Here is a 17,882-nt window from a genome sequence, read left to right on the forward strand (position 1 = left end):
TTTGGCTAAAAATACTTGAATCAGTCATAGAGCCCATTGCCCTTTATGGTTGTGAGGTCTGGGGTCCGCTCACCAGCCAAGACTTCACAAAATGGGACAAACACCAAATTGAGACTGCACGCAGAATTCTGCAAAAATATCCTCTGTGTACAACATAGAACACCAAATAATGCATGCAGAGCAGAATTAGGCCGATACCCACTAATTATCAAAATCCAGAAAAGAGCCGTTAAATTCTATAACCACCTAAAAGGAAGCGATTCCCAAACCTTCCATAACAAAGCCATCACCTACAGAGAGATGAACCTGGAGAAGAGTCCCCTAAGCAAGCTGGTCCTGGGGCTCTGTTCACAAACACACCCTACAGAGCCCCAGGACAGCAGCACAATTAGACCCAACCAAATCATGAGAAAACAAAAAGATAATTACTTGACACATTGGAAAGAATTAACAAAAAACAGAGCAAACTAGAATGCTATTTGGCCCTACACAGAGAGTACACAGCGGCAGAATACCTGACCACTGTGACTGACCCAAAATTAAGGAAAGCTTTGACTATGTACAGACTCAGTGAGCATAGCCTTGCTATTGAGAAAGGCCGCCGTAGGCAGACATGGCTCTCAAGAGAAGACAGGCTATGTGCTCACTGCCCACAAAATGAGGTGGAAACTGAGCTGCACTTCCTAACCTCCTGCCCAATGTATGACCATATTAGAGAGACATATTTCCCTCAGATTACACAGATCCACAAAGAATTCGAAAACAAATCCAATTTTGATAAACTCCCATATCTACTGGGTGAAATTCCACAGTGTGCCATCACAGCAGCAAGATTTGTGACCTGTTGCCACGAGAAAAGGGCAACCAGTGAAGAACACACACCATTGTAAATACAACCCATATTTATGCTTATTTATTTTATATTGTGTCCTTTAACCATTTGTACATTGTTAAAACACTGTATATATATATAATATGACATGTGTAATGTCTTTATTGTTATGAAACTTCTGTATGTGTAATGTTTACTGTTAATTTTTATTGTTTATTTCACTTTATATATTATCTACCTCACTTGCTTTGGCAATGTTAACACATGTTTCCCATGCCAATAAAGCCCTTGAATTGAATTGAATTGAATTGAGAGAGAGATAGCGAGCTAGAGAGAGAGAGAGAGAGGAAAGGCACAGTGTTTTCACTGGTTATGACAACAGTCAAGTGTTCATTGTTACACCGGGCCCTAACTTTTGCACGTCAGCAAAAATAATGTAGCCTGTTTGGTTTATGTCTATGTGACCTGGGACACCCTCTCCACCCACACACTGCTACCCCGAAGGTTGTGTATGGCTGGATCAATTCTGTGAATGACCAGAGGGTGGAGGTGGAAGGGTGGGATTCGGGGGGAGATGGGACAGGAGCTGTCTAGTTTCCCAGGGAGTTAGCGCATGTCAGAGGAACACTCTTGGCCCTCAAGATGCAGGTTTACATTCCCAGGGCAAACATTAGCAGCCTACATGCTCCTCTGTTAGGTGGAACTATATTGATATAGTGGTGTAGTACACAGCCCTGTGCTTGTTTCCTCTGTATGTGGCCTTATACAGTACACCATATAGTACACCTCCTGTCCCTCCATTCGTCCCCAGCATTCCGCTACAATGACCTGGTGTCCCCTCACTTCCTGGAAGTGATCGCCAACCTGTCAGGCTGCACGGCCCACCGCCGCATCAACAACTGTTCTGACATCTGCTTCCACCAGAAGTACCGCAGCCACGACGGCACCTGCAACAACCTGCAGCACCCCATGTGGGGCGCTTCCCTCACCGCCTTCCAGCGCCTCCTCAAGTCAGTCTACGACAACGGCTTCAACCTGCCGCATGGCGCCAGCAGCCGCCATCACAACGGCCACGCCCTGCCTCTGCCCCGCCTCGTTTCCACCACCATGATCGGCACGGAGACCATCACCCCAGATGACCACTACACCCACATGCTCATGCAGTGGGGACAGTTCCTGGACCATGATCTAGATTCCACAGTTGCCGCCCTCAGCCAATCACGTTTCTCAGACGGCCAGCTGTGTACCAACGTGTGCACCAATGACCCTCCCTGCTTCCCCATCCAGTTCCCCCCGGGGGACCCTCGGCAGGCGCGCAGCGGGGCACGCTGCATGTTCTTTGTGCGTTCCAGTCCCGTGTGCGGCAGCGGCATGACATCACTCCTCATGAACAGCGTGTTTCCACGGGAACAGATCAACCAGCTGACATCGTACATCGACGCGTCCAACGTGTACGGCAGCTCACGCCACGAGTCAGAGGAGGTCCGCGACCTGGCCAGTCAGAGGGGACTGCTGAGGCAGGGCATCGTCCAGCGCTCTGGGAAGCCCCTGCTACCCTTCGCCACGGGGCCCCCTACAGAGTGTATGAGGGATGAGAACGAGAGCCCCATTCCCTGCTTCCTGGCTGGAGACCACAGGGCCAACGAGCAGCTGGGTCTGACAGCCATGCACACCGTGTGGTTCAGGGAACACAACCGCATAGCTACAGAGCTGCTCAGACTCAACCCACACTGGGACGGAGACACCATCTACCACGAGGCAAGGAAGATAGTTGGCGCACAGATGCAGCACATCACCTACAACCACTGGCTGCCCAAGGTAAGGACTACTCTACTATATAGATCTAGTACTCTCTCATACTCTAACCAAGGTAAGGACTACTCTACTATATAGATATAGTACTCTCTCATACTCTAACCAAGGTAAGGACTACTCTACTATATAGATCTAGTACTCTCTCATACTCTAACCAAGGTAAGGACTACTCTACTATATAGATCTAACCAATGTTCCTGTGAAAGGTCTTCAGATTGATGAAAGGTGCTGTCTCTGTAAATGATTATTATTGGTGATGATGATGATGATCGTCACCCCCTCCCTCAGATCATGGGTGACGTGGGGAGGAAGCTGATTGGCGACTACCACGGCTACAACCCCAACATCAACGCCGGCATCCTCAACGCCTTCGCCACGGCTGCCTTCCGCTTCGGACACACCCTCATCAACCCCATCCTGTACCGGCTGGACGAGCACTTCCAGCCCATCCCCCAGGGCCACATCTCCCTGCACCGTGCCTTCTTCTCCCCCTTCCGCATCGTCAATGAGGGGGGCATCGACCCCCTACTGCGGGGCCTGTTCGGCGTGGCGGGGAAGATGCGCGTGTCGACCCAGCTGTTGAACACGGAGCTGACGGAGAGGCTGTTCTCCATGGCCCACTCCGTGGCGCTGGACCTGGCCGCCATGAACATCCAGAGAGGAAGGGATCATGGGATACCGCCCTACAACGACTACCGGACCTTCTGTAACCTGACCTCAGCACAGAGCTTTGACGACCTGAGGAACGAGATCCAGAACCCCCAAGTCAGGGAGAAGCTGCAGAGGTGCAAACCAGGTTTTAGCTATCAATCATTTGCAGACACACTTGAACTGTGGCTCCATTGGGGTTGAGTTACAGTGCTGTGACTGTCTGTCTGTCTATTCCTATCTCTCCAGGCTATACGGCACTCCCCTGAACATCGACCTGTTCCCTGCTCTGATGGCTGAGGACCTGGTTCCTGGGAGCCGACTGGGACCCACCCTCATGTGTCTGCTGGCTGCCCAGTTCAAACGCCTTAGAGATGGGGACCGGTGAGCTCACATCCCCTCAGCTACCAATTCTTGTCAAATTAATTATGCTCATCATCAACACATTTTTTAGAAGGATGAGAGGGAGAGGGAGAGAGAGAGAGAGAGAGAGAGAGAGAGAGAGAGAGAGTGTAGGTTTTGTCTATATGGTGTGGGTTTACATGTAACCCTCCATCCTTTCCTCCTGGGTTGTGCTTCCAGGTTCTGGTATGAGAACCCAGGTGTATTCAACCCGGCCCAGCTGACCCAGCTGAAGCAGGCATCTCTGACGAGGGTGCTGTGTGACAACGGTGACAACATCACTCGTATCCAGCAAGACGTGTTCAGCGTGGCACAGCTGCCCCACGGATATGGCAGCTGTGACGACGTCCCCAACATTGACCTGCGCATGTGGCAGGACTGCTGCGAAGGTAGGTAACATAGAATATAAAACACACATTCATTCTGTCTTAAATTACTCCTTATTCCCTAAATAGTGCACTACTTTTTGTCACAGACATAGCGTATTGTCTTTCTATATGTCTTTGGTGAAATCAAATTAAATCAAAATTATTTATATAGCCCTTCGTACATCAGCTGATATCTCAAAGTGCTGTACAGAAACCCAGCCTAAAACCCCAAACAGCAAGCAATGCAGGTGTAGAAGCACGGTGGCTAGGAAAAACTCCCTAGAAAGGCCAAAACCTAGGAAGAAACCTAGAGAGGAACCAGGCTATGAGGGGTGGCCAGTCCTCTTCTGGCTGTGCCGGGTGGAGATTATAACAGAACATGGCCAAGATGTTCAAATGTTCATAAATGACCAGCATGGTCAAATAATAATAATCACAGTAGTTGTCGAGGGTGCAGCAAGTCTGCACTTCAGGAGTAAATGTCAGTTGGCTTTTCATAGCCGATCATTAAGAGTATCTCTACCACTCCTGCGGTCTCTAGAGATTTGAAAACAGCAGATCTGGGACAGGTAGCATGTCCGGTGAACAGGTCAGGATTCCATAGCCACAGGCAGAACAGTTGAAACTGGAGCAGCAGCATGGCCAGGTGGACTGGGGACAGCAAGGAGTCATCATGCCAGGTAGTCCTGAGGCATGGTCCTAGGGCTCAGGTCCTCCGAGAGAGAGAAAGAAAGAGAGAATTAGAGAGAGCATACTTAAATTCACACAGGACACCGGATAAGGCAGGAGAAGTACTCCAGATATAACAAACTGATCCTAGCCCCCGACACATAAACTACTGCAGCATAAATACTGGAGGCTGAGACAGGAGGGGTCAGGAGACACTGTGGCCCCATCCGATGATATCCCCGGACAGGGCCAAACAGGAAGGATATAACCCCACCCACTTTGCCAAAGCACAGCCCCCACACCACTAGAGGGATATCTTCAACCACCAACTTACCATCCTGAGACAAGGCAGAGTATAGCCCACAAAGATCTCCACCACGGCACAACCCAAGGGGGGTCGCCAACCCAGACAGAAAGATCACATCAGTGACTCAACCCACTCAAGTGACGCACCCCTCCTAGGGACGGCATGAAAGATCACCAGTAAGCCAGTGACTCAGCTCCTGTAATAGGGTTAGAGGCAGAGAATCCCAGTGGAGAGAGGGGAACCGGCCAGGCAGAGACAGCAAGGGCGGATCGTTGCTCCAGAGCCTTTCCGTTCACCTTCACACTCCTGGGCCAGACTACACTCAATCATATGACCCACTGAAGAGATGAGTCTTCAGTAAAGACTTAAAGGTTGAGACCGAGTCTGCGTCTCTCACATGGGTAGGCAGACCATTCCATAAAAATGGAACTCTATAGGAGAAAGCCCTGCCTCCAGCTGTTTGCAAGTAAACAAAACATGCACCATTTTTCCTCTTGCGTAACTATCAACAGTGTAACGTTGTTCCAGGATGTGCCTCTTCTACGTTGCACCAATGATTAACTCCAACCCAATTCCAAAGACTGGTGACATCCTGTGGAAGTCGTAGGAACTGTAAAATGGGCGCTATCAAATTTCCCTTGGCAAAGACAACTGAGGGAACGGTCAGAGAAAAAAAAAAAGAATATGAACAGTTTTTCCTCAGGGTTTTGCCTGCTACATAAGTTCTGTTATAGTCACAGACATGATTGAACCAGTTTTAGAAACTTCAGTGTTTTCTATCCACACCTACTAATCATATGCATATAATATATTCCTGGCATGATTAGCTGGAAGTTGAAATTGTGCACGCTATTTATCCAAAAGTGGAAATGCTGCCCCCTATCCTTAAGAAGCTTTAGATGGAAAAAAGCTGTCCTTGAAACAGTATTGAAAGAGAGATCAGGGTCCAGAGTAACCTCTAGCGACGAGCAATCCCGTATCCGGGAGCGTAATCATAGCCTCAGGCGCATTACCATAACGCAACGTTTCCTATTCATGAAAATAGCAAATGAAATGAAATAAATATATTGAAACACAAGCTTCGCCTTTTGCTAACAACACTGTCATCTCAGATTTTCAAAATATGCATTACAGCCAACGCTAGACAAGCATTTGTGTAAGTTTAGCATGGCATAATGCTATGCTAGGCTGTGCTGGCAGCAGGCAACATTTTCACAAAAATAAATAAAGCAACCAAATTAAATCATTTACCTTTGAAGAACTTCAGATGCTTTCACTCAGGAGACTCCCAGTTAGATAGCAAATGTTCCTTTTTTCCAAAAATATTTTTTTTGTAGGCGAAAAACGTCACGTTTGTTTTATCCTGCTTGGCTGAGAAATCGACCGAAAATACTTCAACTATAACGCCAAACTTTTTTCACAATTTGCTCCATAATATCGACAGAAACACAGCAAATGTTGTTTAGGATCCATCCTCAAGGTGTTTTTAACATATGTATTCGATAATATATCAGTGGAGGCAGTTGGTTTCTCGATTGGTTAAGAAACGATTGGAAAAATGGCTACCTCAGTATTTTACGCAAGGTTTTCTCCCGGAGACACCATGCGTCCACTCGCCCTATATGGTCTCTTACAGCCATTCTCCAATGGAAATGCCTAAAAAGATGTCACAGTGCTGCAGACACCTTGGGGAAAACGTGGAAAACGTGAGCTGACTCCTAGCTCCCTCACAGCCATATAAGGAGTCATTGGCATGAGGCGGTTTCAAAAAATGCGGCACTTCCTGATTGGATTTTTATCTGGGTTTCGCCTGTAACATCAGTTCTGTGGCACTCACAGACAATATCTTTGCAGTTTTGGAAACGTCAGAGTGTTTTCTTCCCAAAGCTGTCAATTATATGCATAGTTGAGCATGTTTTCGTGACAAAATATCTTGTTTAAAACGGGAACGTTTTTCATCCAAAAATTAAAATAGCTCCCCCTATATCCAAGAAGTTAAGAACAAATACTTATTTTCAATGACAGCCTAGGAACAGTGGGTTAACTGCCTGTTCAGGGGCAGAATGACAGATTTGTACCTTTTCAGCTCAGGGTTTGAACTTGCAACCTTACAGTTACTAGTCCAACGCTCTAACCACTAGCCTACCCTGCCATCCACTTCCTTATGTCTGAAACACAGGCTTCTAGTGAGGGCAATTCTGGGGCTTCACCATGTTTCATTGAAATGTACAGCTGTGTGTCATCCACATAGCAGTGAAAGTTAACATTATGTTTTCGAAAGACACCCCCAAGAGGTAAAATATATAGTGAAAACAATAGTGGTCCTAAAACGGAACCTTGAGGAACACCGAAATGTACAGTTGATTTGTCAGAGGACAAACCATTCACAGAGACAAACTGATATCTTTACGACAGATAAGATCTAAACTAGACCAGAACTTGTCCGTGTAGACCAATTTGGGTTTCCAATCTCTCCAAAATAATTTGGTGATCGATGGTATTAAAAGCAGCACTAAGGTCTAGGAGCACGGGGACAGATGCACAGCCTCGGTCTGATGCCATTAAAAGGTCACTTACCACCTTCACAAGTGCAGTCTCTGTGCTATGATGGGGTCTAAAACCAGACTGAAGCATTTCGTATAAATTTTTTGTCTTCAAGAAGGCAGTGAGTTGCTGCGCAACAGCTTTTTCAAAAATGTTTGAGAGGAATGGGAGATTCGATATAGGCCGATAGTTTTTTATATTTTCTGGGTCAAGGTTTGGCTTTTTCAAGAGAGTCTTTATTACTGCCACTTTTAGTGAGTTTGGTACACATCCGGTGGATAGAGAGCCATTTATTATGTTCAACATAGGAGGGCCAAGCACAGGAAGCAGCTCTTTCAGTAGTAGATTTCATGACTAGAAGCTCAAAAGACGAGAACGTCTTTTTTTTTGTAAATAGAAATTTGCTATCGTAAATGTTAGCAACACCTCCGCCTTTGCGGGATGCACGGGGATATGGTCACTAGTGTAACCAGAAGGTGAGGCCTCATTTAACACAGTAAATTCATCAGGCTTATGCCATGTTTCAGTCAGGCCAACACATCAAGATTAAGATCAGTGATTAGTTCATTGACTATAACTGCCTTTGAAGTAAGGGATCTAACATTAAGTAGCCCTATTTTGAGATGTGAGTTATCACGATCTCTTTCAATAATGGCAGGAATGGAGGAGGTCTTTATCCTAGTGAGATTGCTAAGGCGAACACCGCCATGTTTAGTTCTGCCCAACCTAGGTCAAGGCACAGACACGGTCTCAATGGGGATAGCTGAGCTGACTACACTGACTGTGCTAGTGGCAGACTCCACTAAGCTGGCAGTCTGGCTGACAGCCTGCTACCTGGCCTGCACCCTATTTCATTGTGGAGCTTCAGATTAGCCTTAACGTCGGTAGCCCTGCCCCCTGGTAAACAGTGTATGACCGCTGGATTATTAGTTTTAAGTCTAATACTGCGGGTAATGGAGTCGCCAATGACTATGGTTTTCAATTTGTCAGAGCTAATGGTGGGGAGCTTCGGCGTCTCAGACCCTATAACGGGAGGAGTAGAGACAAGAGAAGGCTCGGCCTCAGACTCCGACTCGCTGCTTAATGGGGAAAACCGGTTGAAAGTTTCTGTCGGCTGCGGGGACCGTGCGAGGGGATTTATACTAACGTTAATATCTGTACATACTGGTGGCACAGACGCTGTTTCATCCTTTCTGACACTGAAATTACCCTTGCCTAACGATTGTGTCTGAAGCTGGGCTTGCAGCACAGCTATCCTCGTCGTTCTCCTGTCTATGATGAGTACAGCGACTGCAATTAGAAGGCATCATGTTAATGTTACTACTTAGCTTCGGCTGTTGGAGGTCCTGACGAACCATTGTCCAGATAAAGCGTCCAGAGTGAAAAAGTTGAATGAAAAAAAGTTGAGTGAGGGAAAAAATAAAAAATAAACGGTAATTAAAAAGTTTTAAAAAGTTGTCAGGTAGCAAAGTAAGGTTGGCAACAAAACGCACAGCAACACGTAAACAAGTCTGCAAGTTGTGAAAAGTAGTGATCTGTGGGAATGGGGAGTCTCTGGGATTGGTTGTGTTGATGCTGTTTACATGTTGTGGAGTGTATCTATGGTCCAATACTCTTGAGTCAACTTCCTCTTCTTCTTCATCAGAATGGAATAATTTTAGGATTTACTGCTTCAAAAAAAAAAGTAAGATACCCAGACTGTTGGTACTGTTGGTACACAGGGTTATACACGGTTACGCAGGGTTAATATTTGGACGCTTATTTCTGTGGAATGTGATGTGGGAAGAAACAGGACAAGAGAGGCTCTACATTTGATTACGAGACACCTGACTAGGCTTTTGGTAATAATTGGTCAGTGCCCCACAGTGTTTGAGACTGCATTTACAAAAGCTTTGTGCATTTGTCTGACAGTGCTATCTGTATGACTGCTGTCATTTGCCTGCATGTGAAAACAACAAACCCAGATAAGATAGGACAGAGATTAAATAATACAAATGTCTTCAGGCTTTGTCTTATCACAGTGAAAAGGGCCATTGACTAGCTAGATTGGATCCCCAGTTGTGGCTGTATAGGTTAGAGGGTGGGTATAATTGGAATTGATTAGTGGGTCAAGAATGAACCTTTGATCAACATTACAATAAATGCCATGGGTTATTTTTCAGATTTTGGTAGTGTGTTTGTCTTGAGAGATATATGTAATCAGCTACCTGCTCTACTGTTCCCTACTACCTTCTGACCCCAGCCTCCTGGTACGACCCTCTGACCCCAGACTCCTAGTACTACCGTCTGACCCCAGCCTCCTGGTACTACCCTCTGACCCCAGACTCCTGGTACTACCCTCTGACCCCAGCTTCCTGGTACTACCCTCTGACCCCAGCCTCCTGGTACTAGCCTCTGACCCAAGCCTCCTGGTGCTACCCTCTGACCCCAGACTCCTAGTACTACCCTCTGACCCCAGACTCCTGGTACTACCCTCTGACCCCAGACTCCTGGTACTACCCTCTGACCCCAGCCTCCTGGTACTACCCTCTGACCCCATCCTCCTGGTACTACCCTCTGACCCCAGACTCCTGGTACTACCCTCTGACCCCAGCCTCCTGGTACTACCCTCTGACCCCAGCCTCCTGGTACTACCCTCTGACCACAGCCTCCTGGTACTACCCTCTGACCCCAGCCTCCTGGTACTACCCTCTGACCCCAGACTCCTGGTACTACTCTCTGACCCCAGACTCCTGGTACTACCCTCGGACCCCAGCCTCCTGGTATTACCTTCTGACCCCAGCCTCCTGGTATTACCCTCTGACCCCAGCCTCCTGGTATTACCTTCTGACCCCAGCCTCCTGGTACTACCCTCTGACCCCAGCCTCCTGGTATTACCTTCTGACCCCAGCCTCCTGGTACTACCCTCTGACCCCAGACTCCTGGTACTACCCTCTGACCCCAGACTCCTGGTACTACCCTCTGACCCCAGACTCCTGGTACTACCCTCGGACCCCAGCCTCCTGGTATTACCTTCTGACCCCAGGCTCCTGGTACTACCCTCTGACCCCAGCCTCTTGGTACTACCCTCTGACCCCAGACTCCTGGTTCATGACCAGGCTTTTTAAGACATTACCATGTGATTGTAAGGGTTACATATTATATTGAGAGTTAGCCCTGATGTTGTACATTCCATCCCAGGGTTCCATTGACTAACCCAGCAGTACATGACTGGGATGACAGTAGGTATGAGTATGAGGGCTTTCAGTGGGGAGTTTTCTCGCCCCATCTACTAAAATATATTATTTGGTTAGCATGTCATCACATGTGCAAGCAGCGCAACCAATTCACCAATTTATTGAATTACTTGGGACACTTCTCTTCAGCCAAAGCATAGGCTAGTAGATATGCTATTGGATATTGTTGGAAAGTTGGAATTGGTATCTGGGGGTGCAGGAGAGGTTTTGGTTTTTGGAGAGCAGCTGAATTTTCCCTCCAACAAACCCCTGAGTGGATGACTCTGAGCCACTTATTCTGGGTGGCTGGGTGAGAATACAGGGCTTCTGTGAGCAGCTATTACACATATTAAGCTATTTACTCCCTACTGTGAGACACACTAGTCACAATGCACTTTTCCATTGGATCCTTTGAATGTTTTAGATGATGTCATGATGTACACTGAGTAGGCATTCAGGGACTTTTGAGTTAAACAAGTTTGTATTCAGGTGGGGGGTGTACTCACCCTACTTTCACCCCACTCTCCCTCCACCCTCAACTGTTGCCTCATGCTTGTGACATTAATATTGGTAATTTGGTTATTCATCAAGTAAAATTAAATATAGTGAAATATAAGTGAAGTATGTTTTATTCAAAATCAGCCGTGGACAACGGCCAACTAGTTTCACTAGGCCTTGCTATGAGCTCAGATAATGTCCCTTGAGAACATAATGATTTTGGTCTCTTATCCTTAGATGATTGTTTTCCTTTTTTCCTCTTGGCTCTGACCCTGAGTTCACTCAGCCTTCACAAATGAACATGGGAAAAGCTCATAAAAAGTGAATATCCTGTCAGTGGAGAGGGTCAGATGGGGAGAGAGTCAGAGGAGAAGAGGGTCAGATGTGGAGAGGGTCAGAGGAGAAGAGGGTCAGACATGGAGAGGGTCAGAGGAGAAGAGGGTCAGATGTGGAGGGGGTCAGAGGAGAAGAGGGTCAGACGTGGAGAGGGTCAGATGAGAAGAGGGTCAGATGTGGAAAGGATCAGAGGAGAAGAGGGTCAGAGGAGAAGAGGGGCAGACGTGGAGAGGGTCAGAGGAGAAGAGGGTCAGATGTGGAAAGGATCAGAGGAGAAGAGGGTCAGAGGAGAAGAGGGTCAGACGTGGAAAGGATCAGAGGAGAAGAGGGTCAGAGGAGAAGAGGGGCAGACGTGGAGAGGGTCAGAGGTGGAGAGGGTCAGAGTAGGGGGACAGAGGTGGAGAGATTCAGACTTGGAGAGGGTCACATGAGAAGAGGGTCAGATGTGGAGAGGGTCAGATGTGGAGAGGGTCAGAAGAGAAGAGGGTCAGAGTAGAAGAGGTCAGAGGTTGAGAGGGTCAGAGTAGGGGGGGCAGAGGTGGAGAGATTCAGACTTGGAGAGGGTCAGACAGGGTCTCTCTGTGTAACTGGTTTCTGTCAGGGGGTTTATTGCTCCTCTATTATAAGGAGGGTGTGAGCATCTTGGGGGCAAAGTAGATGGTGTTGGATTAAAAAGGATTATTGACAACATGTAAATAATATTTTGTCTCCAAATGTATTGAAAACATAAATGCATTTTCACGGTAAGCACTTGTTGTCTCTCAAATACATTGCTGTAGTTGTTAGCTAGCAGTAGTTGTAGTTGTTAGCTAGCTGTAGTTGTAATTGTTAGCTAGCTGTAGTTGTAGTTGTTAGCTAGCTGGTACATTTTTGCCAATTTATCATAGATGTGGTATAAGTCAAAACACCTCAAAACAAGACAAGGTATCAAAAACAAGATAGAACGAGCTGAAACAAACCACCTACGATACCCCACATGGCAGCCTGTGGTCATTGTGGCTAGCTATCTGACCATTCAGAATCACAACACAGGGCCTTCTACCCTTGCAATGCATGTTCATCATTTTCATGACGTTGCCAGGGAAACCGTCTATATGGTGTGTGGGTGTGTGGGAGGCTGGCGTCTTGGTAGCCCTGCTCTTAGATAAGCTCTTTGAAGTGTGTTGAAAGGGGACCTGAAGATGAAGTGGTGTGTGTTCAGGGCAGATCCCCACCTACCACCACACTGTACTAAGGTGTGAGTGAGAGACTGTCAGCAGAGCTCCAGCAGTACTCACCAGCATCACTGGTCACATCACAGATAAGACTGCACAGGGCATGGGCCCAGAGCTTTAATTAATTCATCTTTATGTAATCTGAGTTTCCTGATTTGCCCCATTGTTTAAGTTGTGATTTGTTGTACCCCCAGACTGCAGAACCAAGGGTCAGTTCAATGCCCTGTCCTACCACTTCAGAGGGCGCAGGTCAGTGGACCAGAGCTCTGCAGAGGAGAAGCCTGCCGCCAACAGCATACAGAGGAACAGCAGGTACCTCCGGCTACATTAAGTTCCTTGAATGTGATAACCATTCTGTGTCATAGCTAACGACTGTGGTGACTACAAGTATTATAACTCACAAAGTTATGCTATAAAACATAAGGTTGTATTTTGGGATGTGTTTTCTTATATTTCAGCCCAGGTGAAGGCACTCCTGAAAATCTTGTGAATGTCTCTCTCACCTGGCAACAAAGCATTGAACCCTCGCTGAATGACTTCCAAGACTTTGTGGTGGACATGCAGAAGACTATCACAGGTTTACGGAAGCAGGTGAGAACAGTCGTATACCACATAAGGCTAGATCTGCTGGGTTTGTTCATTAAGAAGTGTTACCCCAGTCCCATTCCGTCTGCTCATCACACATTGAAATAGCAACACCAGTCTTGTTGGATAGTGATTTGAGTGCTTCATTACATCCTTCCTCTACACTGCTAGCCCAGTCATATTCAGCTCAGGCTCTAACACTTAAAACCTATGCAGAACATTGTAGAATCCAGACACTATTAGCCAGTATTGTATGTGCCCAGATTGAACAGGATATGCTGCCTGATGGTATAGGATTTTTAGCATGTAGCACAGTGGGGTGGGATAAAGGAGAGCTAACTGTGCTGTAGGCAAACAGGCTAACATGGCTTTGAATAAAGTGGAACTTACAGCGTTTTAACTACTTTGGCAGATATGAAACAAACAGACAATCAAAATATCAGTAAAAAAATATATACTCAGTTCATGCAAAAAAATGTACTTTATAATAGATTTAAAAAATGCTTCATTTTTTACTCCAAATTCCATTGTTGGCCGAATAGAGGGATGCAGTTCGATGCATGATTAAAATAATTCACCAATACGTTTCTTGGTAGTTCCTGCTTTCAGGTTATAAATTACAGCTGGCCTGGTACATTGTTTGCTTCCTCTACCCACTCAGGATGCACTGTTTCAGTTTCAATTACTCTTTATTTTGGACAAAAACAGACGAATGTAACTAAGGCTGGAAATGTCAATACAATCAAACTAGCAAGGGCAATGATCACAAGTCTGTCATTACATGGCTAATAGACTAGCGTATCTATTCATGTAGCTATTTATTTAGCGAAAAACACGGACCCAAACATTAGTTAACTAGCTAGCTGCTGGGAGAATGTCATGTCAGTGGACGAGTGGCCAACTTTTTACCCTCATATCGTGTGTTTTTTTGTGTGGCTACAGTTAGAGATTCAGGTGTTATCAAGCAAGGAATGTGGATCGCTTTGCTAGCTAGCTAGCTAGCTATGCTGAACTTGACCCACAGTTAGCATGCACATTTCTTAGTTGTCAATCAAATGTATTTGCATCAATTCAATGGGCGGACGGGCAGGCAGTTCTCATTCAATTGTCAAAACGCGGGTTGAGACAAGCATGCATTGGCAGGCGAGCTGCAGAAGGGCGAGTGGGCTACTATTCCCCATCGTTTATCAGCGCAATTCTGATGGTCAACTACAAGCTGAAAAAGTTTGAGAGTGTTTGTCTACTGTTCCCTCGTTAGATTTTAGCTCATCTTTCTCTGGCTAACATTAGTTGTTGATCTTAAGGAGGGAAAGACACCTGTTCATGGTTGTTGGATCAATAGGACTGTAAAGTTCCTAAATGTATGTGGACTCACGTGGTGTTTACGTATTCGCAGAAATCCATTCGGTGTATTTTGTGACTTTTGGCGAATGTGTTCTATTGGTCTAAAGTCACGCTGTTGCTACTGTCTGTAAACACACAGTCCAGTTCAAAGTGAATGACGACCGACCCGTGTGGCAAATTACTTATTTGCATATCAGCTCTTATTGGCTAAGGCACACCGGTCTGTGTAGAGTTGTACACAAACGTACACATTTTTATTATGCCTTGATCACACCGAGAGCGTCGTTGCGCTGTGGTACACCAGAAGTCCATTCATTTCCAATGGAACTCTGCATTTGCCTTGCAGCATTGCGTTACAGGGGCGGTTGTGTGCGTTCTGTGTGGTGCATACGTTGGGTGTATCAAACGTATGCATCAAATCGTATGCGTAGGCGGTTTGACAGAAATTATAGCAGAAGGTGAATGTTGAACTTTTGTTGCACACATATCCAGATGATGCTGCGTACCATTTTACACAACGACGCTGTAGGTTTGATCGAGACGATACGTTTTATTTACTGCAGTGTCTATTCATTGTCCAAACACACACACTGCCGCTTTCCCCCTATATACGTATTGCTATAGAATTTTCACAAATGCGTCACTGTATGTCATTCCCAAATATTCTATGAAAGTATGAAAATGTGAAAATGACCATATCTAAGCATCAGAAAATGGCGTCATATTTTTTCCTGTGGGTTTATATGAACAGATTTTTACAAGATTTCATGTTGCTAAAACACTGTCAGTTCCACTTTAAGTTGTAAGTGGTACAGATGATTTAAATAGACTGGGCCCTGTTCCCTGCCCTTGGCCCCTCTGTGTGCTGCCTGGGTCTTTGAAGGGGGGGGTATTTATTGTAAGTGGATGGTTAAATAAAACTGCCCCGGGTCTAGCTTGTTCACGTGACTCGCATTACAGGAAAGACGTTGGGCTGTGAGTGTGTGTGTGTACGGGCTGGGGGGGTTGCTCTGGGCTTTAGTTTTGTGTGTTGCTCTGGGCTTTAGTTAGCAGAGGGGGTGCTACCTCCTTTCCTTAGCCTCCATTAACCCCTCCTGTCTGTCTGCAGATTAAAAGACTTGAAGCTCGTCTGAGTAAGACAGACTGCATTGATGCGGAGGGTCGTGAGCGATCGGACGGAGAAAGGTGGAATAAAGATCCGTGCTCCACATGCGAGTGCAGAGTATGTACCCCCCCCCACCCCCCCGCTCCACACACATGCATACACTCCCCTACGTATTTAATTGGATAGTGAAGCTGTAACTTTTAATTCGGCTCTATACTCCAGCATTTTAGATTTGAGATCCAAAATGTTTCATATGAAGCGAAAGTGCAGAAAGGGTTTTTTAATACAGTATCTGTTTAACCATTTAGAAATGAAATCACTTCATATATCTAGTCCCCCCATTTGAAAGTGTGATAAGTATTTGGACAAATTCACTTATACATGTACAGTTGAAGTCGGAAGTTTACATACACTTAGGTTGGAGTCATTAAAACTAGTTTTTCAACCACTCCACAAATTTCTTGTTAACAAACTATAGTTTTGGCAAGTTGGTTAGGACATCTACTTTGTGCATGACATAAGTCATTTTTCCCACAATTGTTTACAGACAGATTATTTCACAATTCCAGTGGGTCAAAAGATTACAAACACTAAGTTGATTGTGCCTTTAAACAGCTTGGAAAAAATCCAGAAAAGGATGTTATGGCTTTAGAAGCTTCTGATAGGATAATTGACATCATTTGAGTTAATTAGAGGTGTACCTGTGGATGTATTTCAAGGCCTAACTTCAAACTCAGTGCCTCTTTGCTTGACTCATGGGAAAATCATAAGAAATCAGCCAAGTACTCAGAAATAAAATTGTAGACCTACACAAGTCTGGTTCATCCTTGGGCTAATTTCCAAATCCTGAAGGTACCGAGTTCATCTGTACAAACAATAGTACACAAGTATAAACACCATGGGACCACGCAGCCGTCATACCACTCAGGAAGGAGACGCGTTCTGTCTCCCAGAGATGAACGTACTTTGGTGCGAAAAGTGCAAATCAATCCCAGAACAACAGCAAAGGATCTTTTGAAGATGCTGGAGGAAACAGGTACAAAAGTATCTATATCCACAGTAAAACGAGTCCTATATCGACATAACCTGAAAGGCCGCTCAGCAAGGAAGAAGCCACTGCTCCAAAACCGCCATAAAAAAGCCAGACTACGGTTTGCAACTGCACATGGGGACAAAGATCTTCTTTTTGGAGAAATGTCCTCTGACCTGATGAAACAAAAATTGGAACTGTTTGGCCATAATGACCATCGTTATGTTTGGAGGAAAAAGGGGGAGGCTTTGGGGTGGCAGCATCATGTTGTGGGGGTGCTTTGCTACAGGAGGGACTGATGCACTTCACAAAATAGATGGCATCATTAGGCATCATTAGGTAGGAAAATTATGTGGATATATTGAAGCAACATCTCAAGACATCAGTCAGGAAGTTAAAGCTTGGTCGCAAATGGGTCTTCCAAATGGACAATGACCCCAAGCATACTTCCAAAGTTGTAAAATGGCTTAAGGACAACAAAGTTAAGGTATTGGAATGGCCATCACAAAGCCCTGACCTCAACCCTATAGAAAATGTGTGGGCTGAACTAAAAAAGCGTGTGCGAGCAAGGAGGCCTACAAACCTGACTCAGTTACACCAGCTCTGTCAGGAGGAATGGGCCAAAATTCACCCAACTTATTGTGGAAATCTTGTGGAAGGCTACCTGAAACGTTTGACCCAAGTTAAACAATTTAAAGGCAATGCTACCAAATACTAATTGAGTGTATGTAAAATTCTGACCCACTGGGAATGTGATGAAAGAATAAAAGCTGAAAAAAATAATTCTCTCTACTATTATTCTGACATTTCACATTCTTAAAATAAAGTTTTTACTAGGATTAAATGTCAGGAATTGTGAAAAACTGACTTTAAATGTATTTGGCTAAGGTGTATGTAAACTTCCGACTTCAACTGTATGTGTATTAAAGTAGTCAAAAGTTAAGGATTTGGTCCCATATTCCTAGCACAC

At 45.6% G+C, this 17,882-nt stretch overlaps 1 protein-coding gene across 2 annotated transcripts in view; it reads left to right on the forward strand.

Moving 5' to 3' along the window:
- LOC115146348 (peroxidasin-like) overlaps positions 1–17,882 on the forward strand; it is a 92,989-nt gene that overhangs the window by 71,613 nt on the left and 3,494 nt on the right. For both annotated transcript variants that reach the window (XM_029688376.2, XM_065004272.1), the window contains 7 exons: positions 1,644–2,650; positions 2,936–3,432; positions 3,545–3,679; positions 3,878–4,086; positions 13,043–13,160; positions 13,307–13,439; positions 15,886–15,999. In XM_029688376.2, the coding sequence (XP_029544236.2) occupies positions 1,644–2,650; positions 2,936–3,432; positions 3,545–3,679; positions 3,878–4,086; positions 13,043–13,160; positions 13,307–13,439; positions 15,886–15,999 (2,213 nt within the window). The remainder of the gene's footprint in view (positions 1–1,643; positions 2,651–2,935; positions 3,433–3,544; positions 3,680–3,877; positions 4,087–13,042; positions 13,161–13,306; positions 13,440–15,885; positions 16,000–17,882) is intronic.

The sequence above is a fragment of the Oncorhynchus nerka genome, linkage group LG18 (assembly GCF_034236695.1).
Source record: "Oncorhynchus nerka isolate Pitt River linkage group LG18, Oner_Uvic_2.0, whole genome shotgun sequence".
NCBI classification, from domain to species: Eukaryota; Metazoa; Chordata; class Actinopteri; order Salmoniformes; family Salmonidae; genus Oncorhynchus; species Oncorhynchus nerka.